Source organism: Euphorbia lathyris, chromosome 10 (genome assembly GCF_963576675.1).
Source record: "Euphorbia lathyris chromosome 10, ddEupLath1.1, whole genome shotgun sequence".
Classification (NCBI taxonomy): Eukaryota; Viridiplantae; Streptophyta; class Magnoliopsida; order Malpighiales; family Euphorbiaceae; genus Euphorbia; species Euphorbia lathyris.
The window spans coordinates 13,015,884-13,043,401 of record NC_088919.1 but is presented as its reverse complement, the minus strand read 5'-3'; the positions used below and the strand labels follow the sequence as shown (position 1 = coordinate 13,043,401).

Here is a 27,518-nt window from a genome sequence, read left to right as displayed (position 1 = left end):
GTATGTTAAGCTGGCCGCTTACAAACAACGAATTGCAGCATATCATGATAAACATGCCAAGTTGGTGGATCTTAATGAAGGGGACTTAGTACTCCGCAAAGCTGATAAAATCCAATCTCAAGAAGGGAAGGGAAAGTTAGGGATCAACTGGACAGGTCCTTATCGTATTATTGAGAAAATCGGATCCGCCACCTTCAAGTTACAAGACATGGAAGGACATACATTGCCAAGAACTTGGAATCTCCATAACCTCAAGAGATATTACGCCAAGGAATGAAAACGCGATAAACAGGTCTTGAGCACTCTTTTTCCTTTGATAAGCTTTTTTCCCAAGTGGTTTTTCTTGTTAAAGGTTTTAATGAGGCTCACATGTAAGATCTATTCTATGTAAATCTCCTATCAATTAATAAAAATTGTTGAAATATTTATGTTATCTTATTTTATTAAAGCTTCAGTACAAGTAATATAAATATTCCTATGGTCAAATTTAGGGGGGGTATAGCAAAATATCACCACCCTTGGTCGGACACCAAATGAGTTAAAACATTCCTTGGACGCAAGGTTTTTACACTCTCCAACTCTTCCAAACAAGAGTTTCAATCAGAAGCCCTACGGGCGGATCACTTCACCTCAAAGATAGGAAAGTATGCTGATCCCCTAGGCAAGCTTTACTTCCTTTTTAAGGAATACAACAGCTTAAACTAAACCTTCACAAAGGTTTTCCATACAAAGGGTATGGCTAGCTACCCACTCTAAGTTATATTCTACAAAGCACTTGTACGAATAATGCCGATACTTAAAAAGTAAAAAAGCAAATTGTACTATTTACAGTTAAAACACAAGTAAATTACACAGGAGCGGGCGTATCCCCCTCTACATTCTTCTCGCCAGACACACTTGCCTGGGAGTTTCCTACTTCAGCTATAGGGGGTACGTCCACAAGAATATTCTCCTTCTCCAAGGGTATAACCCCTTGGTCAGAAACTGGATCACTGGCAATGTCATCCGCCACCTCGCCCTCTTCAGCTTCTTTCTCGAGGGACTTCCGAACTTGTGCACGAAGAAAGCTCCTGGAATCCTCTATCTGGTTAAGCTTTTGAACTTCAACAGGGCTGGGAATGTCAAATAAAGGATCTTTAAATTCAGATCCGGATTTGTCTCTAGGAAATAGGCTATTAACATTTCGCCATAGTAAAAAGCTTGTTCTCCTGCTGTGGACTCCGCTGCCTCTAGAGCCTCCTTCTGCTTCTTCTTGTCCTCCTCGATCTTCTCTTGAAGTTGTTTTATTTCAGCCTCCTTCTGGGCGAGGGCGGACGCAGCGGATGCCGCCTCACTTTCCAACCTTGCAATAGTGGCCTTATCCGCCACTCCTTGAAGAATCTCAGATTCAACCGAACGAAGTCGGGTGAACGCCTGTTAAGAAAGAAATACATTAAGCATCAGAACGTATGATGAATTAGATTCAAAACACCCTTTCTATCATAAAGCTTACCTCAATAAGATCCATCCTAGTCTTTTGGATGTGAGTGGAGGCCGGGATCTTGCTGAATTTGCTCTGGACTAAGCTCAACTGGCTAAAAGCCTCATCCAGGTCATTGATGAGGGACTCGTTCCTCAAGGTCCCATAGCCCCCATATTTGGAAGCCCAGTATTGGCCTAGATCAGACTTCGGCACCTGAACAAAATGATGTATTGTCAGAATATCATAACAATGTAACTACTCAAGCTGAATATGGCGTATCAGCTTTACCTGATCATCTTCCCTCACTACCGAAGTGGCGGACTTTTGGGCATCCGCCATAAGCTTTGAGGCGGGAAGAGTTTTGCGTCTCCTCACTTGCGTATCATCTGAGGCATTCGCCTTACGCTTGCCAGTATTCACCGCAGGATTCGCCGCCTCGGCCTTTCTTTGAGCTGCCAGCTCCATCAGCTTTTTTCGCCTCTCTGCAAGAGCGGCACTGGCCTTAGAAACACCCCTGCCAAGTAAAATCCAACAATTAAAAAAGAAGAAACTCTATACCTTGATCAAATTGTGCAATGCGGGAATAAACAAAAGTGTCCTCCTCCTGGCGGATCAGAGGGACATCGCTCAGCATGAAGGTCAAAGCATCAGTGTATGACCAGGAACCCGCCTTCACCGCTCATAGAGTTTCAATATAAACTTCATCAGTCTCCGTCAGAATGCGCATATCTCCCGTCATATGTTGAGGCCTGGGATTCCAGCAGGAAGGGAAACCTAGAGGTTCGCCCTCCTTTATCTTCACGAAGAAGAACTTTTCGTCCCAGCAATGAACATTGGACATCTTGCCGTAAAAGGGGGCGTAAGGCCCAAACTTGGAAAAAGTATAAAAAGACTCTGAAGCTCGTTTGCCGGGTTTGTGAAGAGCACGGAAGACACGGGGTGTACAGACTACCCCAAGATTTGACGCTAAGTAGCAATCGAGAGCTAGATCAAGCCAACCATTGGGGTGCAGTTGACATACGGTGATATCAAAATAGGAAAGTATATCCGCCATCATCTTCGATAGAGGCAGATGAAATCCTCTCTCCACATGACTATAGTATACAGTTAAGTAACCGCTTGGCGGATCGGCTGGTCTATGGTTCGCCTCAGCTAGCAAAGTCTCATAGTTCTTTATCCAAGGGAATGTATCCGTCAGATACGCCAGATCCGCATAACTCATATGTGACGAAGTAGAAGAAGCTCGGGGAGCTTTTCTCCTAACAGGGACAGATGAAGAAGCATCCATCCCTGAAAATCTCCTAGAATGATCTAAACGAGTTTGACTCCTATTACACACCGAGTTTCGCAACTCGGTTAAATCTACGCTATTTGTATGGTCAGAAGAAAGAATTTTCTCTGACGAGGAAGACGACGAAGTCCAACTGAACTCAACGTCTGAAGCAGATGGTAAGTTAAACAGATCAACGGTTGCTTCGGAAGAGGAGGAACAACTCCTAAACATTCAAAGAAAATAGAAATAGATCAAGAATAGGGAGAACTTACATGAAAAAGGGATGAAGAAAAGCTGGAATTCCGAAGAGAGAGCTCTGAAGCAGGAAAAAGGTTTCTGTAGAAAGAGTAGGAATAATGAAAGAAAGAAGGACGAAGGAAAAAGATGTCGAAAAGACATCTCTACTCTCACTCCTAGAACAGAACGCCATCACCACGTGTCACCGATCGGATGGTCTCAAAAAGGGTGCACATTAAATGATCGTAATGATGACGGCGCATGGCACATCAAAAGCCCTAAAGGACTTTTAGGCATTTTTCGGGGGCTTCTGATAACATTGAGATATTATCCGAGGACCAAAGAAGATATTTACCACGAGATGCGCCATGTTCGGCGTATCAAAAAGCTCCGCTAAAGGCTGATCACAGAGACAGGATCCCCTAAGATCCGTGGCAGATCGCCAAGGGCGAATCTCCTTATAAACGGTCAGGTTAGACGCAGGAATAAAGATTAATAAATGCGCATTAGTTTCCCTTAATAGCCATCTTAAAGGAAACCTGTAACCCGCCATTAATGAAGCATTAATGGAACTAAGCTATTATAACTCATCAACCCTATAAATAGCCTACAGCTAGGGCTATCAAAGGTACACATACTTTCTATATTCTCTAAGCTTTGTCAATTCAGTTTATTCTCCAAATCTCTACTGACTTTGGCATCGGAGCTTCCCCCCGTCGATCCCAACGACGCCCCCCACAGGGACGAACTCCGATCAGAATTTCTCCACTTGTTATCAAAATATATAATAGATTAATAGATTTTAAAATCATTTGAAATACGTGAACGTATTCTATGTCATGCAATATTTTGAACGATATATTATAAACTCAAAACGGAGAAGTGATGAATGAAAAATTGATGCTTAAAGTGAACCAATTGAAATAGTTTTGAAGAGGATAAAAGAAAAATAAACTTCTCCATCTCACATAGAAAAAAAACCGAGAATTTACGCAAAGATGCAGTTGAAACACCACCGGAATAGGGGTACACCCACATAGTGTGGGCGACGGAAATGCTATACCAAAATGAGGGCCTTTGCACCAAGATGGCCGACCGTCGATCCTCGATATATTTCAAGATACTAAGTATAGATTATTGACTTTATTTAGCTTTAAGCCGACATGTATTTCTTTTAAACCCAAAAATCAATATCAATTTTTTTTAAAGAAGTATAGATTAACCGGTAATATATGAAATTGTAAATTTTGCCCCTAACTTAATATGCATGATCAATTTTATCCATATTTGATAGAAAATTTGAACAAAAGGTATATAATTATTTGACTTGTTATTTAAATATTACATACAACTTTCTGAACATCAATCGTGTAAAATGTTTGTTATATTAAACATGTCAAAATGTAAAAAATATTAAGTTTATAATGTATAAGTTAAATAAAATGGGTAAAACCGTTTCAATTCATCAAATAACGTTGAAACCATATTTTCTAAGGCTTAATACATCATTTGGTCCCTAAACTTGTGAAAAAAGCTTGATTTACCTTTTGAACTTTCAAAGTGTCTCAATAGCTCCAGTACGCTGAACTTGCACAAAATATAATCAATTGATTGTAAAAAAATAATTGGAATTTAATTGATCAAAACTCAAAAATTAATTGTAATTTTTTAACTTTTCCAAATACATGTAGACGCCCCAACCTAACCTATATACAGTCACAGTCATTTAGGACTATAGAGAATATCGTTCATTGTTTGTTTGCTTAAATTCGAAGGAAACTAGGGATCATCGATCGATATCGATGGAAGGAGGTGTATCTGAAGAACTGAAATCGTATGGACTATAGTGTTTTCAAAAGCTTTCATTATCTTCTATGTCTGCTTATTATTAAATTAATTTGCGTTTTTTTTCTTTTTTGCTTAAAGACGAGCTGCTGCATCACAAGGAAGCTCCAAGCGTCGTCGAGTCAAGAAGAAGCTTGCCTCTAGGTAACGTTTCTAATTTACGATTAATTTCTTCACCGATTCTTAGAGTTTGTTTGTTTTGGGGTTAGAGGAGGCTAACCTTGTTTAGTTTAACTAAGTGGCTTCACCGAATCAAATACACACTGTATTGTTGGGGGTTTAGATTTTTTTGCAAAACAAATACCACTCTCTGATTGATAACATTGTGGGTTTGGTGTTTTCTTCTTATTGCTATGTTCTGAAAAGCTTCATAACATCTTTTAGGGTTTTGATTACAGATTAAATCCTGATTAGTTAATAATATTGATTGATAACATTGTGAACAAATGACTCCATCTCCTTGTCCTTGTTCCTGCCCCATCTCCTTGCCTCTGCTTTAGTTCAGAGTCTCCATGGTTTAGTTCCTTGTATAAGGAAAAACAAAAGCAAGTAACAAAAATGGTCGAAAAAAATGAAATATACCTTCATTTTGGCAGCCTTCTGTGTGGAAGAACTGATACTTTCGTATGGAATCGTCTCACTCCAATAACGGATGTATGGACAAATAGGATTTGGTGACAAACTTCATGATTAGTTGATAGATAATACTGTTTTCTTTGATAAATATGTGAAAGGTATTGTAAATTCATGTCTTGTGGACTTTTAGCATGGATTGGTTGTTGGCTTTGACATTTTCTTCTTTATTGCTCTGTTCCGAAAAGTTTTCACATCACATGTTTATGTTTGCACTTTCACTTATTTTTTTGTTTTGCATATGAAGGATGCAATGTGGAGGTGATGCCTCTCATGGACAGATGGGTGTGGGCTCGGAGAGTCACCTAGTCAAGTGTAAGAGGATCAAGAAGAAGCGAGTGTCTAGGTAAAGTTTATAATTAACAATTAATTTCTTCACTCATTGTTAGGTTATGGTCCTTATGGATTCTTGTTGAATCAAATAGATGAAATCCGCATTAGTTGATAATATTGATCAATAACATTGTGAAATATTACTGCAGAAGGTAGTAGGCCTTGTTGTTGTGACTTGGTTATAGGGTTTGATGTCTTCTTCTTATTGGTATGTTCTGAAAAGCTTCCGCTTTACAATTTTTAACACGAGTCTGTGCTTCATTTTGTTTGTTCTTCAATTAAAGGTTGCAAAGAGGACCTGATGCCTCCAAAGGGAATATGGCTGGAGGCTCCGACGGTCACCAGGTCAACCGTAAGAGAGTCGAGGAGGAGTCTTTCTCTTGGTAAAGTTTCTAATTTATAACTAATTGCTTCACCTTATTTTTAGGGTTTGGAATTTTGGTGAATCAAATACCACAGACTGATTACAGACGAAATCCTGATTAGTTAATAATATTGATTGATAACATTGTGAACAGTTGGTGCACAAGGTCTACTTGACATGAATTCATGTCAAGTAGACCTTGTTGTTGTGACATTTAGCATGACTTGGTTGTCGGGTTTCATGTTTTCTTCTTGTTGCTCTGCTCTGAAAAGCTTTCACATTACATGTTTATCATTAGACCCTGCTTTTCGTTTTGTTTGTACTGCAATTAAAGGTTTCAAAGAAGAACTAATGCCTCCCAAGGAGGCTCCGAGCGTCACCAAGTTAAGCGTAAGAAAGTCAAGAAGGAGAGTGTCTGTTGTTAAAGTTTCTAACTTGTAACTAATTGCTTCACCTTGTTCTTAGGCTTTTTATTTGTGGCAAATCAAATACCACGGCCTAATTACAGATGAAATCCTGATTACTTAATAATATAAAATTGTGAAAAATTACTGCAGAAGGTAGTAGGCCTTGTTGTTGTGACTTGGTTGTAGGGTTTGATGTTTTCTTCTTATTGCTCTGTTCTGAAAAGCTTTCGCATTACATGTTTAAACATAAGTCTGTTCTTTTCATTTCGTTTGTTCTGCAATTCAAGGTTTCAAAGAGGTGCCTCCGAAGGAGATACAGCTGGAGGCTCCAAATGTCACCAGGTCAAGCGTAAGAGACTCAAGGATGGGTCCTTCTCTGGGTAAAGTTTCTCATTTATAATTAATTGCTTCACCTTATTTTTAGGGTTTGGATTTTTGGCGAATCAAATACCACAGACGAAATCCTGATCAGTGTAATATTGATTGATAACATTGTGAAACGTTGAGGTTTCATGAATTCATGTCAAGTTGTGACATTTAGCATGACTTAGTCTGTGCTTTTCATTTCGTTTCTTCTGCAATTAAAGGTTGCCAAGAGCAATTGACGCCACTCAACGACAGATCGATGGAGGCTCCGCCCGTGGCCGTTTGAGGGGTACTACAGTCACGAGCCCTAGGTGATAATTAATTTCCTCATTAATTGTTAGGGTTTCAAATATTGGTCTATGAGTAGTTGATCTGTCATATTTGGCGAGTCAAATAGCATGGTTCGAGAATGAACCAAATCATCAATAGTTGATAGATAACTCTGCAAAAGATTTACCTGTCTATATATTTTTTAGTTATTGCTAGCTTCTGTTCAGCTATTAGTATGACTATAATACTAATTTTTAACATGATTCTTGAGCAAAACAGTTTAGTCGCAATCTTGAAGGAAGTGAATCTTGGATATGCGAAGATGGCTTTGGAATTTTATGAAAAGAGCCAGGTTTCCTGTTTGCTCTCTTTCATATTTATTTTAACCACTTGTGCTGCAGCATTTCTAATTTTACACAATGTTGGTTAGGATGCTGAGTTTGAAGTTTTAGAAGTCCTGGATGTAAGTGGTTCGAGATTACAACTCCCTGAAGCTGAGGACGATCAATATTGGATTCATATCAGCTTCATTTGTAAACGCAAGAATGCTGACTGCAGTGATGTCTCTCCAAAACACTTCTTTGGTGAATTGCTTAAAGATGATTGTTCAGGGAAATTTCATGCCACGTGCTGTTCTACATTTGAGCCTAGTGATGACCCTGGTAATGCGCATATTATCCTTTGTTGCATTTGTTTTGTTTAATTTAGGTTTAAAACATCTTGTATTTGTCCCCATTTACTTTCCCCATTATGTGGGGATGGGGAGAAAAAAAACCCCGGGGGCGGAGATGGGGAACTCTCTCCCACGTCCCCAAGGGGATTCTTAAATGTTCTTTTTACTTTGGACAATTTGTAGATTAGGCTTAATACATAAATGCACCCTCAAACTTGACAAGTTTGTTCCCTTGGCACCCTGAACTTTCACATATACGTATTACACACTCATACTTGACTAAACTAAACCTCATCCACACTAAATTGCAATATAACATTTATATTTAGTCAAGTATAGGTGCGTGATAGGTCCATGTTAAAGTTTAGGGTGCCAAGAGAAGAAACTTGTCAAGTTTAAGTGTTTATTTATGTATTAAGCCTTGTAGATTATGTTTGGGAACTCTCTCACCTTGATTGGAATGCTATTGACTATGCAGGATTCGACCACGGTTGTATATTTTGCTTGCCTGATCAGAAATTTCATCCTACCGATGGATATTGTGTTGGTCGTCCACCCTGGTATATACCGAAAGTGGTATATGGTCATCCGCCATGGCTTTATGACGAAAATGGTACATGTTTAATCAAGTGACTGGTATCTATAGGCCCGAACAAGATTAGAAGCTAACTTCGGTGACTTGTCGTCTGTGTGACAATTGATAAACTTAACTTATATATGCCTATTAAGAGTTTAAGTTTTGTCTTTTATTATATTTGTATTTTGAAATTCAATACAAAAATTATATTAGAGTAATTTAAGGGATTTGAAAGATATATATTTAAACAAAAGGTTGGGCTTGTGTTATTAGGTGAATGATAAAATGGCAACCTATAACAAAATGGTTCAATTGGGATGGGATGTTTAATCTGTTAAGTGGTACTATTTATCTAAACTTAGCTCAACTACTATTTTCACAAAAGGCTTGGGTTGTGCAAGCTAACGGAACTAATTTCCAATGGTCATTTTCACATTTTTTTTATGCAATCATTGAGCTATATAATATAATTAAAACTTGTTAAATTCAATAAGTAATAATTTTGTTAAATTCAGAAAATCGTGAATATGTTTGAATAAAAGAACTATAAAATTTATTCCTTAATCGTTTGGATTAGTTTTCTTGAATCCAGGTAATGCTATATAGAATATATTGAACAATTAATTTTAGACTGAATTAACATAATTTCCCCGTAATTTATCAAATCAGAGTTTAACGGAGTAATATCAATGACGTGTTCCGTTTCGTTATGGAGGCCTAAATTGGTACTATTTTTTAAACGTTAAACCTATATTGGTGCTATTTTGTACGTAGAGTCTAAAAATCATAGGTCTATTTTGGTATCTTACCCCTATAATTAATTTAGGGTCTAATTTAGGATTTCTTGGGATTTATAAAAATAACATGGGCTGGTTTAACCCGACATGTAGCATCTAGCCCATCCCGTAGCATTTAAATTTTTTTTTGTTGACGGGCTAGCCCCCTCGACCAATAGGTCCTGGCTCTACCACTGTTTATTAGCCTTTTAAAAATGGTATCTTTTGCTTATTAAAAAGTTGCTCAATAATATTAATTTGCATCCTTATACAAATATTTGCGGAATCAGATAAATGTGCAAATTAAGTACTTATTGTTGTCTTTAAAACCTTTTTAAGTAAATATGATAAAAGTTATCTTAATGAAATATTTGCAATCAAAATATAAAGACAATAAATAAAGAGAATAGAGATAGAAAGTTTCAGCCACACGATTTATCCTGGTTCGGCAACTACGACTTACGTCATATCTTCGAGAGAACCTTTCGAGACTTTCTATTGTGATTCTTTTCCACTGTGATTTATATTACGCTAGGTTACGTTAGGGATCATAAGCTCAAATGATTGTTTATAAATAAATGAAAGCTTAAAAAATTACAAAACCTTTGCACTCACAAATTAAGCTAAGTAACCCTAAGCATTTATAAATTGATATTATAATTATTACGTTACGTTAGGTGACATAACGTTATAATTATTACGTTACGTTATTGTTAAAGGTATAATGTAAATAATTTGAAACAATAATAGATCTTTGTAATTATATGTATTTTTGTGTCATATCTTATACAATTAGTTCCAAATCTTAACAATAATTGTTCTTAGTTCATTTGTTAAAACAACTCCTCTCAAATCCTTATATCGGATATTCGAGTCCTATTGTTTAGGGCTGTAAACGAACCGAGCCGAGCTTTGGTCTGCTCGAGCTCGGCTCAACAATTTCTTATCGAGCTCGAGCTTCGAGCTCGGTTCGATCTCAATTTGCTGTTCAATTTCGGCTCATTTAGCAGCTTGATTGTTCACCAGCTGAGCTCGTTTATCGAGCTTGCTCACAACCAGCTCGTTTTATTTGTTCGTGAGCAGGTCATCCGTTGTGCTCGCAAGCTTTGCTCATGAGCAGCTCGTTTATAATGCTGGTTCTTGAAAATGGTGCTCATGAGCGGCTCTATAAAAAATCGAGTCGAGCCGAGCTGAGCTTTTGTCGAGCCAAACACAGAGCCGCTCATGAGCGGCTCGTCTCATTTACAGCCCTACCATTGTTATCAAATTTTGTTTCTAATATTCTATTTTAATTTGAATAAGCAAATGTTAAAGGTCCTGTTTTTTTTATCCTACCGATAATAGATTTTGAATTGGAAACAACATAGAAGACGACTTCGTGTTGTATTTGTGTATAGGGGTGAGCATGGTCCAGTTCGGTCCAAAAACCGAACCGAATAAAACCGAACCAAATTGTCAGTATTTTTTGAAACCAAACCAAACAGAATTGTAATTTGGTTTGATCCGGGCCGAACCAAAATATTTCAATTCATTCTGGTTCGGTTTCATATTATAACCGAACAACAATCAAATTTGTTAAGTATTTTTCTTTTGTTAACACTTACAAATATTATTAAAATAAAGCCTATATGCAATGTGTTGATCGGCGAAACACAGTGTTTCGAGATTTCTTGAAAAAAAAATAAAAAATAAAAATAAAAATATAACGCAGAGATACATCATAATATCTTCTTAAAATAAAATACGTAAGATATTGATATAACCTCTCATGGGGGTTTTGGACTTCAGAATTTACTGAGGGACCAAGTTTTTGGCTCGATTGGTCGAATCACACGAAAAACCATGCTCATACCTATTGAGACCGTTTTCCCTTGTTGAAATTAAGGATGTTGTGTTCTCTATACACCTGAACAAGAATCCTGGCATTGATGGATTTAATCCATACTTTTATCAAAAATTTTGGGATGTTATAGGTGACCATATTACAACTTCTTGTTTGAACTCGCATAGGCTTTATTGAGATAGATAAACCAGAAAGACTCCCCCTTCCGATAACCGTATATGAGAATTTCATCTCGTATAGCTCAAACAGAACCACCAAAATACTAGTTCAAACAAATATGTGTAATATAAACTTTTTAATCATGTGATTCAATGATGTAAGTCTCTATTTTTGTATGCCAATATTATACAAATTCCAATGTCGAAGCCATCTTTTAGATTTATATCCCTATTTTACATCAAAAACACTTCACTCTAGCTCGAATTATGATGAACAAGAAAACAGTAGAAGTTTGGGACTCATTGGCTGCTCCTGATACTCCAATATTTCATTCAAGATTGATTACTGAAATTGTAAGTTTTATTTGTTTTTTTGAATATGATGTCGGTTCAAAAAAATTGTATACCATGAAATATGAACAAATGTAATTACGCGGCGTTAGACATAGGCTTTGAGGAACAACTCAAAAGCAGACCCGCGTTATGACGCTACAGTATTGTTTAGACTCGGAGTACAATTGAAAAATGACAGCTCGACGGGACCTGTGTCGAAGAAAGATTCGCCACCCAGATTTTAGGTCAGAGAAGGTTAATGAGATTCCTTGTGAGAAGCAAGTGGATTCGGGAAGTTAGGTACGCTTGGAGAAGGTTAATATTCATTCGAAAAGAAATATTAAACACTTCTAAAGTCGCCCAGTGAACCCACCTCATACAAGCAGACAATTAATAACTCTTTTGTTTTTTAAATTCATTTTGTTTGAAAAAATCAATTTTAATGGAATATTACACATGTACACACAAAATAAATAAATATCAAAATATTATCATCCCAAAAGCAATGAAATAATTACAAATTAAATACAATTACGTTCGGGCATTCCTGAATATTTATTCCTAACCAAAATAACGTTCTCACATATTTCTACTAACTCAAAGTAAAAGGTTAGAACCAAATAACATAGCTATACAATTAACTATGATGCATAAATGGACTAAGGACTAAAATGAATAAACTTAAATTGTTTATTCTGGGACCTGATTGAAAGAAAGAGAAGACTTCAAATTAAGGACTAAAGTGAATAAAATAAAATTACTAAATTTTGAATTAAAACGGTAAAATATAAGTTTGTTAAAACATGGATTAAAATGAACAAAAAGGAAAGTTATTAGATTGAGGATTAAAATGAATAAAAATAATGTTAATAAAATGAATAAATAAGAAAGTTATTAAATTAGGGATTAAAGTGAAGAAAAAATAAAGTTATTTGATTATGGATTAAAATAAATAAAAATAAAGTTCTTACATTAGGGATTAAAATGAATAAATATAAAGTTGTTATATTGCGTGCTGAATAAATATTTTTTAAAACACAAAACAAACAAACTCTGCCTAATATTTGTCATTGATGGCATATGTTAAGTATATACTAAGTAAACGTCAGTATCAATCTGACTTCTTATCATTCTGGGGGAATGTCTACGGTTCTGCTAGTAACGGTCCTTGAATTCATTCTATTATATATTTAGTTGAATTAATTCCAATAAATATATACGACTAACATCGATAAGAACCTATTGGATCGCATATGAGACTTAGAATCGGATGACGAAATTGTAATTAAGGGACGTGAAGTGTATGGACCGATTTTTGTATATATTATGGATAGAATAATTTAATTGATAATTATAATTTAAATTATATGATTATGTGATAATATTGATTAGAAGGTTTAATATTATTATATCTCTAGTTGAGGATGTGAAGTTCAACGGACGAGTTCCAGGTAGTACCAATTCCAAACGTGGAAGACTCTCTGATTGCATTGCCATAACCTGTACATGGAATGCGATATGTTAGGTATCTCCCCTTCAAATATGACTCTGTTCCTAGTATCCCAAATTACCCATACGACATTAATTACACCAGCGGGCCATAACGCAACGATTTGACTGCTAAACCGATGCTCCGAGGTGAGTAGAACAGTTTCTTCCAATTACAACATAAAACGAATCCGACGGCCAAACAAAGCACCCAGTGCTCGCCAAATCTCCTCAGAAAACGGACAGGTCATGAAAAGATGATAACTGGTTTCATAATCAGCTTCACAAAGGCAGCAGCGCGATGTGAGGGCGAGACCCCGAGCCCTTAATCGATCATGTGTTGGCAATTTCTGGTGAATTTCTCTCCAACAGACCAGAGACCTAGCTGGTGGTATATTCCTAGCCCAGACAAAATGATGCCATTTGACAGTTGGGGCAGGCTGATTCAACTAAGCGTAAAACAGTCTGGTACTGAACCCGCCATTCACTACCGGTTTCCACACGCAGAAATCATAATCCTCAGCACTCCTAATGATATTTGCAATATCCGCCATCAAGCTAGGCGGGAGCGTCGGGAGATTGTTCCATCCCTCATTAGTGAGGAACTCATCTACAGTCGAAGTAAGTTGCCTCCGCTCCGTTGCAGAAATCCCGATCTGCTCTGCGATAGGAGGGTTTATCCATGGGCTATTCCAGAAGTTTAGTGCCGAAATTCTTCCTATCCACCAGCAGCAGTGCCCAATCAATGTGTGATAGGATTGTTTTATTAAACACCAAACTGTAGAGTTAACCACCACTGCCCGTGAGAAATCCACAAGCAAAATCCGCGATCTCAAGAGACGAAAACAATATTCCTAACCTTGAATGAACCCCCATGCCATTTTCCCCAACATTGCAGTATTCAGTTTCATGAGATTCTTTAGTCCCAGCCCTCCCTCACAAATCGGCTTACAACAAATGCGCCAAGGGACCACGACTAGCTTCCTATCGACGGTCGATCCAGACCAGACAAAATTCCTGATGCTCCTGCAGAGCTGCTTGAGAAGCGCGACTGGCCACCTATACACAAGGAAAGAATGGATAAAGCTGCCATGAATCATCGAATTAACCAGTGCAATACGGCCTGCCATTGATAGGTTTCTCCCTTTCCATTTTGAAAATTTTGCAACCAGTTTATCCTTTAGACATACAAGGTACCTGGCCCTCGGAGCCCCAATGAACAGAGGAACTCCTAGATACCTAAAAGGCAATTCACCTCTCCGAATATTGATTGAGTTAGCCAGCCACAGCGCCCTCCTAGGGGTAATGCTAGACCCAAGGTAGAGTTCAGATTTAGTCCAGTTAACCTCCTGACCAGATAAAGCACCATAGAGAGAAAAGGCATTTCTGATACTCTTAATGTCCCCAATAGAAGCTTTGCATAAAACAAGCACATCATCTGCATACAAAAGAGGTGTGGGAAACACATGTGTTTTGGAGTATCCCATCGATTACAGTTTGTCAGAAACGTTGAGCCTGGAGATCCATCGACTCAGGAAATCTTCCGCGATCCCAAACAAGAGAGGCTATATGGGGTCCCCTTGACGGACGCCTCTTGAACACCCAAAATATCTTGTAGTTCCAAATCCAGATAATACCAAGATCCTAGCCGAGGAAAGAATATTCAGAATCCAGTCCCTGAACTTAAAAGAGAACCCAAAAGCCTCTAGAACTGCAAGCAAAAAGTTCTAGTTTAGCGTATCAAACGCTTTCCGAATATCAATTTTCAGAGCCATGTTTCCTCCAAAACATCGCTTGTTGAGCATATTCGTGCCTTCAGACGCAATGGCTATACACTGATGAATGCTTCTGCCAGGTATGAAACCATATTGGTTGGGGGAGACTATCCTAGAAGCAATTTTCGCGAGCCGTCGAGCCAATAGTTTAGCAATAACCTTGTAGCCAAAATTACTCATAGCCACAGGACGATACTGGTCAAGGGATATTGCTCCATCAATTTTTGGCAAGAGCGCCATTATGCTCGAATTGAGTCCGGGAGTGATATAGCCCGTGTTGAAGAATCCACGAACCATTGTCGTCACATCCTCACCGACAATGTCCCAGAAAAACTGAAAAAATTCCCCCGTGAACCATCTGGTCCCGGTGCACTGTTCCTGTCCATTGAGAGTATGACTCCGCAGATTTATTCCATGTCAAGACAGCTCACAAGATCTTCATTTTCAGTATCAGTTACAAGCCGGCGAATTACTTCAAAGACCTCTTCAAAGGAACGCCACCTCTCCATATCATTACGGAACAACGACGCATAGAATTCTCTTACATGATTCGCAATTTGCTCCTTATCAGTTGTAAGGTTACCACTGATCTGAAGAGCTTGTATTCCACTGGACGCTTTCCGGACAGTAGCCATTCGGTGGTAAAAAGTCGAGTTCCTATCCCCATCCCGTAGCCAGGTAATACGGCTTTTATCCCGGAGATATGTTTCCTTCCTCAGCAGCGCTAAATCCAGACAAGCATGTGCTTCCAACTCTTTTTTGTGCAGCTGATCAGAATACCCTATCCTTGAAATATCCAATTGAATCCCAGTCAGGGTGTTGTTCGAATCAGAAATCGCCATATCAAGATTACCAAATGTCTCCTTATTCCACTTTCGCAGAATCTTCCTGAGGTGTTTAAGTTTCCCACTAAGGTGCTGCATTGGAGGAAGCCGTTGTTGAGGACTGTTCTAGAAATCCCGAATAACCTCCTTGAGCCCTGGGTGGCCGATCCACATATACTGGAACCAGAATCTAGATGGCACCCTATTAGAATTATTGCACTGGAGAATGATTGGGTTGTGGTCTGATTGATGCCTTGCCAAGGCGGTGCTGTTAAAAGTGTCCCAAAAATCTGCAAATTCCATCAAAAACATCATTCTGTCAAGTCTGCTCTCTACCCTCGAGTTCCCACGCCTACCATTGCTCCAGGTATAGAATAGACCAGAAGCCGCAGTGTCCATGAGATCCCCTGTATCCAAAAAGTTACGGAAATCCCTGCAAGGCCGTGGCGCAGACGCACGCCCTGTTTTTTCATGAGAGCCAAGTACAGTGGTTGAAGTCCCCTAGAATGGCCCATCTTCCCTTCAACAATGCTAACTAAACTAGTATGTTGTCAAACATAATTGCCCGTCTGTTAGCCCAGACACTACCATAGACAAAGCAGAGATAGTTTGAGCCTCCGAAGCACTGCAAATTAACCAAAATATATTGATCGCTCTTCTGACAAATACTGACTGAAGAAGCGAATCTAGAAACAACAAAGACCCAGAGGGTTGGCTTATCTTTTGAGTTCATGGCAACTAGTTGTAGTCCTAAACGAGACCAAAAATTTGAATTAATTGTTTCATATTCCACCATAGGTTCTGCTAAACATACAAAATTCTGCTTATGCAAAAAACATAAATTAACAAGGTGACGCTGGGTATCCTTATTCTGGATACCCCTTCAATTCCAATAAAGGACATTCATTTAAACCTTACTAGTACCTTAGTTGTCCATCTAGGTCGGACTGTGGATCCATCTGCTTGTTTACGCCTTTCTTTCTGTTTGACACCCTTCTTTTGCACTGTCTCCCATTCCTCAGTGTTTTCCTCATCTACTATATCGGCCACGGCTTGTAACTCAATTGCAAAGGGGTGACAGCGGCATCATTTTCTTTTTTAAGATCATCCCCTTCATATACTGTTATCTCCAAACCAGTTGCAGCAGGTTTCGTAAACTCGCATCCGTACAAATTGTCGTTTCCTGGGGAAGGAAACCTATCTGGCATTTCTTCACAATCACTGCCATGCCCCTGCGGGCTATTCGGGAGTTTGGATTCAGCTGAGATGTTAGCTTCATGCTGCGTGTCCTCGAGGATGCGCTGGATTATGCTAGTAACCGGCACCTCTTGCCGAATAATTTTTTGTTTCTTCTCTAAAACCCAATTAGCATCCGCTTCTTTCCTTCCATCTGACTGAGGCGGTTTATAGTTGCATCGACAGTCATATTCCATATGTCCTATCGAGGTGCACACTTTACAAAAATTGGGAAGTTTTTCATAAACAACTTCAATCCATAGCTGTTTTCCATTCCTTTCTATACCCAGCTTCACTGGCAATTCCGAAGCCAAATCGACATCCACCAACATTCAAGCGAAGTGCCCAAAATCCCCTTCAATCGTAGCTCTGTCGAAACGGAGCAATCCTCCGATACCTTTAGCTATGTCTGACAATATTTGTGCATCCCAGTACTCCCAGGGAAGGGAGTATAGACGTACCTAAACCTATGCATTTGTAGATTTCTCGGCTAGAGGATCAAAGGCTGGTACCCAGGGTTGAAGGCGGAACGTACCCGTCTTTGTATTAATGATGCCTTTGGCAAAAATACTGGATTTAGCTCCGGTCGTATTAAGGATTACGTGAAAATAACCTCTCCCAATCGAGATTAAACGCCAATCCTCCTATAAACCCCAAATATGTGTGAGGTTTCTTTTCAAATCTGCGACTTTCCAAGGATTGTCTCCTTTATTTAGAATCAATCGACCGATCCACGAGTTTGCACACAACTCAATTCTTCTGTCATATGCCGATTGTGATATCTTGATCGATTTAATGCCCCATATGTCTAAGATTGTCGCAAAGGATGGGGGTGTGTCGACCATGTTTTTCTTAAGAGCTCCTGCGAACGATTTAGGGGCAAAAGCTTTTGCGTTGAAATGCAATTTTGGATTGAAGAGAGTTCTGATGCTAAGATAATCATCCATATGAGAGGTAGCGGGCCCTAGAACGGTAGCCATTGCGGTGGAAATCGATGGCCGATGGAGGCGGCGACAGAGGAATCGGCGGCTAGGTCATCATAGACTTACGCCCAAAATGTATCTAATTAGTAATCATATTCCGAAAGGAATTGATTGTTTAAATCAAATATAACTAGGGTTATAAATTGAGAAGACTGTAAAAAGTCCCTCCCCCCTACGCTTGTATTTCGGCCAAACAAGCTCAAGTGGCTAGGGATTTCGTCCGAATTCATCTCGTCTTAATTACTCTTTCGTTTACTCTCTCTTTGATCTCGTGTCGATTCCTTTAGAGGCAATCAATTTAGAATGTTATTCATTGGTTGATTTCTAATTGTTTTCTTTTATATTGATTTCGTTGTTCCTGAAATACGATTGAGAAGTTGTGGACACTTCCTTTACAACGGTAGATAGATCTTCTGAAAATGTACACTTGTTAAATCCTTCTTTATATATGAAATAACGATTAACATATCTTGGAAATAGGGAAATAGATAAAAAAATTTATATTTCTGCTACGCCTAGGCTTGTCTATTTTTCTTCATTGGTATCAGCACAAGCGTTAAATCTGTTATTTCATATATGAAAATATAAACGTTGAATGAGATTTAATTAATTTTGATAAATTAATCAATAAATTTGATTTAGTTAATTAATCTAAGAAGATAAATTAATGATTTTAATTATTTGATAATTAATTAAAGATTCTGGAATTTAATTTTAATTGGGATTAAACTTAGCAATTAATTTAATTAGGTAAAATAAATAGATAAATAAAAAATTATATATGGGTTGGCAGGAGCACTCTATTACTGCTGCACATGGCAGCAGCTGCGTGTTACTACTTTGCGACAGTTGCCCCTTGGGCCGAGCTGTCCCGAGATGGCTCGGTTCGCCTCAAGCCCGAAATGTCAAAATTGTTTTGACGATTATTTAAAAAAAGGTTAATTCAATTTCTAAAATATGTCATTTTGAATATTAACATTTAATTGTTTTGAAAATTTGTTTACAACTTTGACTTGACTACATAAGATATATTTAAATTAAAAGGTTAAATAAAGTTTTATAAAATAATTAAATGTAAATAATCGATTTTTGTATAAGTTATATTTCATCTAATTTATATTTGATATAGTTTGATTAGAATGCAATATAAAGGATACAAAACTAATTAAAGGAGTAAATTGATAATAAAATTAAATTAAGGATTAATTTGATTAACTAAAATATTACATAAACAGTTTATGTAATCAACCAATTAAATTTTTCAAGGGATAAGGTACCAAAATAGAGCCAAGGTTTTTGGAGAAGTACCAATTTAGGATCAACGTTCAAAATAGCACCAATATAGGCTTAACGTTTACAACATAATATCAATTTAGGCATTACCGTTTACAAAAATATATACAATTTAAGCTAAACGTTATATTTAAATTAATCATATTATATTATTTCTGCTGCAGACAGCCACTTTACCTCGGAACCAGACTCTGTGACTGTTACTTGGGTCCCTCCGCCGGTTAACTGGCTAAAGGTTAATACGGATGGAGCGTCGAGCTATTTGGGAAGTGCCGGGGCGGGAGGAATATTCAGAAATTGCAGAAGTTTCACTCTTGGCTGCTTTGCCTTCCCCATACAGAGCTGCCCAGCACACATTCCAGAACTTACAGCCATCATCTTCGCTGTTAAAGCAGCGAAAGAAAGAAACTGGAAAAACCTCTAGATAGAATCAGACTCTGCTTATGCAGTTAATTTACTTAATAACTCTCAGGCACAGGTTCCTTGGAAAATTAGAAGGGATCGGCTCCTTCCTCTTGTTGGTGGCACTCGGCACCCCACTTCTGTCAGGACTTGGTGTTTGATGACATGTGTAAAATAGCGCATATTAGAATCATGTAATTCTTTTATTTTTCTTCTTTTCTCTTCTTATTCTTCCCCCTCCTGTATTCTTGTTTTCATTTCTTTTTAATAATAGGGTGATCGGTGCTGGGGTGCCAACATAGTTGGGATGTCCAGTCTCCCGTCGAGGCCCAACCTTCATTAAAAAAAAAAAATAATACAACTAATTAGTATTCTTGTCTATTAAAATCTTATATTTGTTTTTCATCAATGATTTCATGACTACTAAATTTCATTGTTTATGTAATATATGCAAACTAAAAGTAATTGGATATCCACAATATTTCGAACGCTGACATGAGTAATGGATTTTAGGAGTCATGGAATTTTAACTAGTGTTCGAAATATTGTGGATATTCAATTGCTTTTAGTTTGCATATATTACCTGAGTCATGGAATTTAGGAGTCATGGAATGGTTTATCAAAAACAAATATAAGATCTTAATGGGCAAGAATACTAATTAATTGTATTATAATAAATAAGAAAATAGAATTAAATAAAAAAATAACATATAAAGAATATAATATGGTTAATTTAATCGTGACGTTTAGCTTAAATTGTATATATTTTGTAAACATTTAGCTTAAATTCGTATTATTTTGTAAACGTTAAGTCTATATTGGTGTTATTTTATACGTGAGGCCTAAATTGATGCTATATTGTAAACGTTAAACCTAAATTGATATTATGTTGTAAACGTTAAGCCTATATCGATGCTATTTTGAACGTTGAGCCTAAATTGGCAGTTCTCCAAAAACCTTAGACCTATTTTGATAACTTATCCCTTTATTTAATTGAGTTTGGCATGGTTCATATTATGGACATTATTAGACCCTTCTATAATTGTTATGTTGTCTTTTGATATTTTTGGAAAATAGAACATGCGTGTAATGCTTTATTTACTCTCTATTGTATTTTTCTTCTCACCTAAAATTCTCTTCAAACTATTTGAAGTATTCTAAGTAGTATAGAAATTAATGATGTTGTAAAATCAAGGCGCCAAACAAAAGACGGAGTACCTGAAGAATAAATATGTAATAGTTGATATTTACTCCAAGGTTAACCTTTTATTCCGTTTCTGGCTCAATAGAATAAATTTAGATAGTATGTCCATTGTCGCGCCCGTGCCCGTGCCCTCGGACTGCAAAATGTTTATCTTCGATTCGACGTGGCTCTTGCTCTACTGGTTTTCTAACGGTGCTAGACAGTCCCTCCAAGGAGCCTAGTCCAATGGGTTTTCGAGTCGCCATCAATCAGTTTGACAGTTTGATTGGACACCGATTTGATTCCAAATTGACCCATTCGGGTAAGTTCAGATAAGGTAATGGTCTGCGATGATTCTAAGCTCGGTTTCCGGTTACGTGTAGGGAAGAGACGTAATCTCACCCTACCCCGCCCGATAAATCGGTACTGTTGTACTTCTACGTGCTTGTTTTACGTGTTTGTGTTTACTATTGCTTTGAAGGGTCATTAATTGTATATATTCAAGCCATTGACAACGGTCGCAAGGCTTTTGTCGTATGTTTATCGAGATCACTATCTAGCGATCAACATGATATGGTCGTTATATAATCGCTATACAAGGATCGAATATTAAACATAATAATGTATGATTTATCAATTATTTATCGTTTATTTATTTAAATCATTATTCAACGATTTAGATAATTGGATTTTATAATTACTATTCAGCAGGCCCGTCTTAGACATTTTGGGGGCCTGTGCAAAACGTAATAATAAACCAAAAATGGAAAGTATTATATATGAATCGACAATAACATTTCGATACAAGATCAAACAAATATATACTTTTTTATTTAAAAAGTGCTATCCTTTTAGCATTAAAAAAAATACCATTTTTTAACGTTAATAAATTAATAAAAGAATCCTTAAAAAACAAAACTCTTCATCTTCTTCTCTAACTCTAACTCTTTAAGTAAAAAAGGTATATATGGTCACTAACTTGGGCAATTGGGCTAGGCTACTAACTTATATATAATAAGTAAAAAAAAAAAAAAATTAGGCCCTCTCTAAATTAGGTGGCCCTGTGCTGTAGACCTGCTTGCACAGGCCCATCTACGGGCCTACTATTCAGCCATTAAACCCAATGAAATAATATCATTATATTTCATAAAAATGAATATAGAAAGATTATTGTATAATATATGATCTTATTATTTATCCGGACCATTATTCAAAGTTTGGATAATCGAGTTAATTTGTAACCGTTATCCAGCAATTAAACCCGATATATACTAAAATTATCATATTTTATTAGAGTATGGTTTATTAATGGTTTATCGCGACCACTATCCAGTGATCCAAATAAACCGCTCATGTTATTATCGTATTATAATTGTCATACAATAATTTAAATCCGATAAATGAGACTAAAACACAAATTATTAAATTATTTGAATAAAGATTATCATTGTCAAAAATAAATTAAAGACTAACTAATCTAATATTAAATTAAAATCTAATTCATTTGAGTTAACAATAATTAGCTAATTAAATTTACCGTATGAAATAAGAAAATGAAAGGAAATGGGCCTTTGGATTAATGCTATGGAATTGGATTAGGAAGAAACGTAATTGGGCTAGACACATTTTAATTGTGGAGACGTGAGTTAATTAGAGTAGGGAAAATTACACAGAAATTCATCTTTTAAAAACTAATTACAACTATTTAATCAAAAATAAAAATAATTACAACTATGTCAAGTCATAATTTTAGATTATATCAAACTAGTTAAAATCAGTACTTTTAATATATTTAAGGATTATAATTTATAAATTAAAATTCTAAAATATATTTTCTATGGTTTTATGATTCATGAATTGGAGTCTAGAATCTTTAAATTACGGCGTCTATGACCTCGCTTCGCCGTTCCGCTGTTGTCAGTTGACTCTGACGCCATCGTGACTCATCCACCGATCTCGTCTGTTCGTTTGCTGTCGTCCATCTGCCGTCGTGACTCCGCCTTGGTTTCTGACGCAGCGGAATTAAACAGACTTTCGTCCTAAATGGTTGTTCGCGCATGAACAATGTTTAAAACCCTCAACGATTGTTCAATCGCGCACGACTAACGAATTGAAAAGAAAGAGAATAAACTCTGGAATTTTATTAATTAATAAATTCCTTCCATCAGGTGGGGGTCGAGCCTTTACATAGGCCGACAAATAAAACCTAATCTGAAACCTAAAAGGAAAACAACAAAATAGGAAAATAACCGAAAGTGCGATAAAACACAAAAAGGCCGATTTGAGGCCCTAAACGATCTCGGATGGCTAAAAAACACGTCCATCATGGGTCTATAGATCGATGGGTTTGATTCAGTGGGCCGAATCTAATTAAATTAGGGCCCGAAATCACTAAATTTCGAAAACCCCGTTTTAACTTCAAAATCTCAGTTTCGGGTCCGCTTTCTCCAAATAGTTCAAGGCCCGCTCCACTTCATCAGTTTCTCACACCGGCAGTCAACGTCTCCATCTTTGGTTCCGTGAAAGAAAGGAGCAGCAGCCATCCGGCCGGCTACCGTTTTAGTTTGGGCTGTTGTTTTTGGTTTAGATCTTTGATTTGGAACCTTTTGTTTTTTTTTTACTTTGTGTGGCTCTGAAGATACAATGGCAGATCCGGTGACGGTGAAATGGGTGAAGGGGAAATACGGTTTGGTGACTCGAAATCCGGTGATACCCCCCATGGTAAAATAGGTAAAAGATAAAAATATAGATCCTACTTGTTAACTCTGATTAATATGATTTTATGTCAATGTTAGTTTATTATATTTTCATAATTTTTGGTTATAGATTAAAATTTAGGTGAAATCTGTAGTTAAAAGAAAGAGTTTAAATCAAACATGTCATTTTTGTTAAAAGAGTTCCCAAAGAAAGGTAATGTTGAAACTAAGAACCGCTAAACTTCAGCGGTTAGTAAAGAATAAATATAAACATTTTATCTAAAACATGCTCTCTCCTTTTTTAAAATTGGCTTCTTTCTTCTATGCTCTCATGTAGTTGCTAATCCCCTCCTTCTTTCAGATGCTCAACCCTCTATTTATAGATGCTTAAAGACAATAGCTGGGATTGTCTTTTGCTGGAGCCTCTTCTGCTGCATTTTGTCCATTGTGACTGCAGTGGCTGACTGGTTTCAAGGTGCAGTGCACTTGTCTTTCTTGACAATGCCTCTTTTCAAGATGCAAGGCTGGTTTCAAGGTGCAGTGCCTTTGTCCCTTGTGACAATGCCCATTTTCAAGAGTTCTGAATTTGTCCTTTTCTCATTTTGAATTCCTGAATTAAAGCTGAATTTGACCTTGTTGACTGTATTTCCCTACTTGTTTTTGTAATAGCTGGATTTGGGTTGAGAAATCTGTAAAATGAAGGCATAAATTGATATTAACATTTGTAAACTTTATTTTTCTTAATAATAGCATTTTATTTTATTTTTTCTTCTAACTCTTATCTAATGATTTAGTAGATAATTTATTTTGCCATTACTCAAATCTGAAATCTGAAAATTACTTATGTTTCAAATAGGGTATGATTAAAAATTATCTTTAAAGCCATGTGAATAGCTCAACAATTAATTTTGTAATCATGACTCATATTTAAAATACAAGCATTTTCTAATATGATTTCACAATTAATAAGCTGGAGAATTAATCTAACCATTTAGATATAAATTGAGTTTAATTAATAAATTTGAAATATAACCATTCCAAAAATTATATTTAGAAAACAACAAACTATATCTCAAATTATAACCTGAAAAATATTTCTATTCCAATGAATCACATCTTGAATATAATTTGATAATTATACCGAGATATAAATAATTGGTATAAAATATAATTTTCTTAATAAATTATACTTGTAATAGAAAGTTTGCATTTTTAATATAATTCACGAATTTGTTAGAATTCCAAATATAATCAGTTAAAGTTTAAAAAATGTTCCCGGACAAAAATGAGTATCTACATCCATAACCGCCGTTGATTGTTTGTGTCTGATGTATGCTAAAGCAAATCAAGACTAGGTTAGATTATGAGACTTAAAATAAATCACTCAGTAAATAAAAGTTAAGTCTATAAATAAGTTATAAATCGGCACAGACAGGGGCGGAGACAGCCCGGAGCCCGGGGGGCTCCAGCCCCCCGGTCTCCGGCACTTCAGTTTTGAGCAGCCCTCCAAGAAAACTAAATTACTACTTGTAATATATAGTGTAAGCACATAACATTGAATTAAGATAGCTAGGCTTTTTACCCATTTCAAGGTGTCCTGAGTTCGAACCTCATCCTCATTTTTTTCCCTTTTTCTTTTTCCATTTTACCTTATCACTAATTTTTTTTCTATTTTGATTTTCTTTAAATCTAAATGTTTTTATCCAATTATAATTTTTTTCTTTAAATCTTAAATTTGAATTTTTTTATCATTATTTTTATCATTATTTTTATCTAATTAATTTTTTTTTCTTAAATTAAAATATCAATATTATTACATAATTTAATTATCTTTTTATCATCATTATTAATTAATTTTAATTTTTTCTTTAATCAAAATATCAATATCAATGTAAATATTCAATAGATAAATAATAATATACTTATTTAGGGGTTTTAATTTCGGAAATTAGTGTTAAACTTATAAAAAAAATTGAATATGTCTAAACTTTTCACGTTAGACACTTTTAATGTTTTAATCAACATATTAAAATGAAACAGTTTTATCATGCTGGAGGCTAAAATTTTTTGCTAGCCCTAACGGGCTGGACTCTAGAAAATTAGTCAACCCGTAGACTGAAATTAGCCCACCCAGATTTGAAATCCTAGCTCTGCCACTGAGCACGGATTATTTGGGGATCTTGGGTTGTTGAGTCACTCAAGCTCAAGGTTCAATGAATAACACCCGAATTATTGAAAAAGACTTAAACTAGTCTAAAATAATCGGATGAGTCACTCATATTATTCGAAACTAGTAGGCAATATGGTTGGGATTAATATTAATAAGTATTAGTTACTAATGTGGTTAGTAACCCAACAACATAGGAATCACATAATTGATATGACAATTACATGATTGATTATATGAATCTACATGACGAATGAAGCTAGCTTGTTGAGTCACTCAAGGTGAAACTTCACTAAATAGGATCCTAACCCACTAAAGAGTTTGTGAAATTCTTCGAGTTAATATAGAGGGTTATTAATTTTGATAAAAATAGTGGGAGAAATTTAAACAACCTAAAGCCCTCTGTCTAAATTGAATACTTAAAACAAATGAATAACATCTGTCACTCTTTCTCACTCTCTGGTTATAAAAGTAATACTCGTTATCATGTCTAAAATGGATCCGCGTAATATCATTATTGATAACAAACTAAATGGTTCAAACTTCAGTGACTGGTTTTGCAACCTCAAAATTATTTTGAAGTCCGAAAAGATAGGGTATGTACTAGATGATTGCACACTTGAAGGAGTTGTTTGAGAAACAGACTCGATGCGAATGTTATGAGATAACGAAGTTGTTATTTTGCTCCAAGATGCAAGAGAGCTCTTCTGTAATCACACATTGTGTCAAAATGATCGGTTTCATTACCAAGCTTTCTAATATTGGATTCGTGATGGATCATGAGTTAAGTGTCGACTTAATTCTACAATCCCTCCTAGAAAGTTATTCACAGTTCATCATGAACTATCAGATGAATGACTTACAGACCTCTCTTAAAGAGCTCTTGAACATGCTCAAGCCTGTTGAGCCCAATCTGAGAAAGACAAGGTAGTGTCAGCACTTGTTATTGAAGGATCTAACAAGAGGAAAGGGAAGTTTCCCAACTCTAAAGGTTCCAAGAAGAGCAAGGGCTCGAAACCAACACAAGCCAAAGGTAAGCAAGTAAAGAAGCCCAAAGGGGAATGCCACTTTTGTGGTAAAGACAGGCACTGGAAAAGGAACTGCAAGGAGTATCTAGCTTGTCTCAATGAGGGAAAGGAAGATGCTTCAACATCTGGTATGTTCTATGTTGAAATCAATTCAATTTCACAGTCTGAGTCTTGGGTATTAGATACCGGATGTGGATCTCATATTTGTACAAATATGCAGGAACTAAGAAACTATGGACTTGAAGAAAGGAGACATAAACTTATGAGTTGGAAATAGAGCAAGGGCTGCTGCACTCACAATTGGAGATTATGTCTTGGCTCTACCATCTGGACTTGTAATAGAATTAAGGAACTATTTATACATTCCTAAGATGTCTATAAACATTATTTCTGTTAGCTGTCTTGTGGATGATGGTTTTACTGTTTCAGTAAAGAATTCTAGTTGTGATTTCTATAAAAATGAGATTTTCTATTTTTAAGAATATCATTGAATGGCATTTATGTATTGAATGATAAATTTTATGTTTACATAATTGATACCAAAAGACATAGATAGGTAATTCAACTTACTTGTGGCATTGTCATCTAGGCCATATAAATAAGATACACATGCTTAAGTTACATCAAGATGGACTTATAGACTCAGTTGATTGTGAATCAATGGGAACAGGTGAATCATGTTTGGAAGGAAAGATGACAAAGACACCCTTTAGCAATAAAGGAGAGCGTGTATCAGACACTCTAGGATTAATACATTCAGATGTATGTGGTCCTATGTCAGTCAAATGAAGAGTAGGATTCAGATACTTCATTAGCTTCATAAATGATCATACTAGATATGGTTATATCTATTTGATGAAGCATAAATCATAAGTCTTTGAGAAATTCAAATT

General features: G+C 36.4%; 1 protein-coding gene across 1 annotated transcript; it reads left to right on the top strand.

Annotated features, from left to right (window-relative positions):
- Positions 1 to 4,669: 4,669 nt before the first annotated feature.
- Positions 4,670 to 8,658, top strand: LOC136208299 (uncharacterized). Its single transcript, XM_065999112.1, has 9 exons — positions 4,670 to 4,806; positions 4,899 to 4,961; positions 5,698 to 5,796; positions 6,068 to 6,166; positions 6,842 to 6,934; positions 7,142 to 7,231; positions 7,470 to 7,542; positions 7,621 to 7,852; positions 8,342 to 8,658. Exons 1-9 carry the CDS (start codon positions 4,775 to 4,777, stop codon positions 8,494 to 8,496), a joined length of 936 nt encoding a protein of 311 aa, XP_065855184.1. The 5' UTR covers positions 4,670 to 4,774; the 3' UTR covers positions 8,497 to 8,658.
- Positions 8,659 to 27,518: the final 18,860 nt, after the last annotated feature.

Bases quoted from the DNA above. Each gene is read 5' to 3' on its own strand.
- LOC136208299 (XM_065999112.1), top strand. From the start codon at position 4,775: ATGGAAGGAGGTGTATCTGAAGAACTGAAATC. The intron at 6,935-7,141 runs GTAAAGTTTCTC...CTGCAATTAAAG, and splicing joins AAGGATGGGTCCTTCTCTGG to GTTGCCAAGAGCAATTGACG. The intron at 7,543-7,620 runs GTTTCCTGTTTG...AATGTTGGTTAG, and splicing joins AATTTTATGAAAAGAGCCAG to GATGCTGAGTTTGAAGTTTT.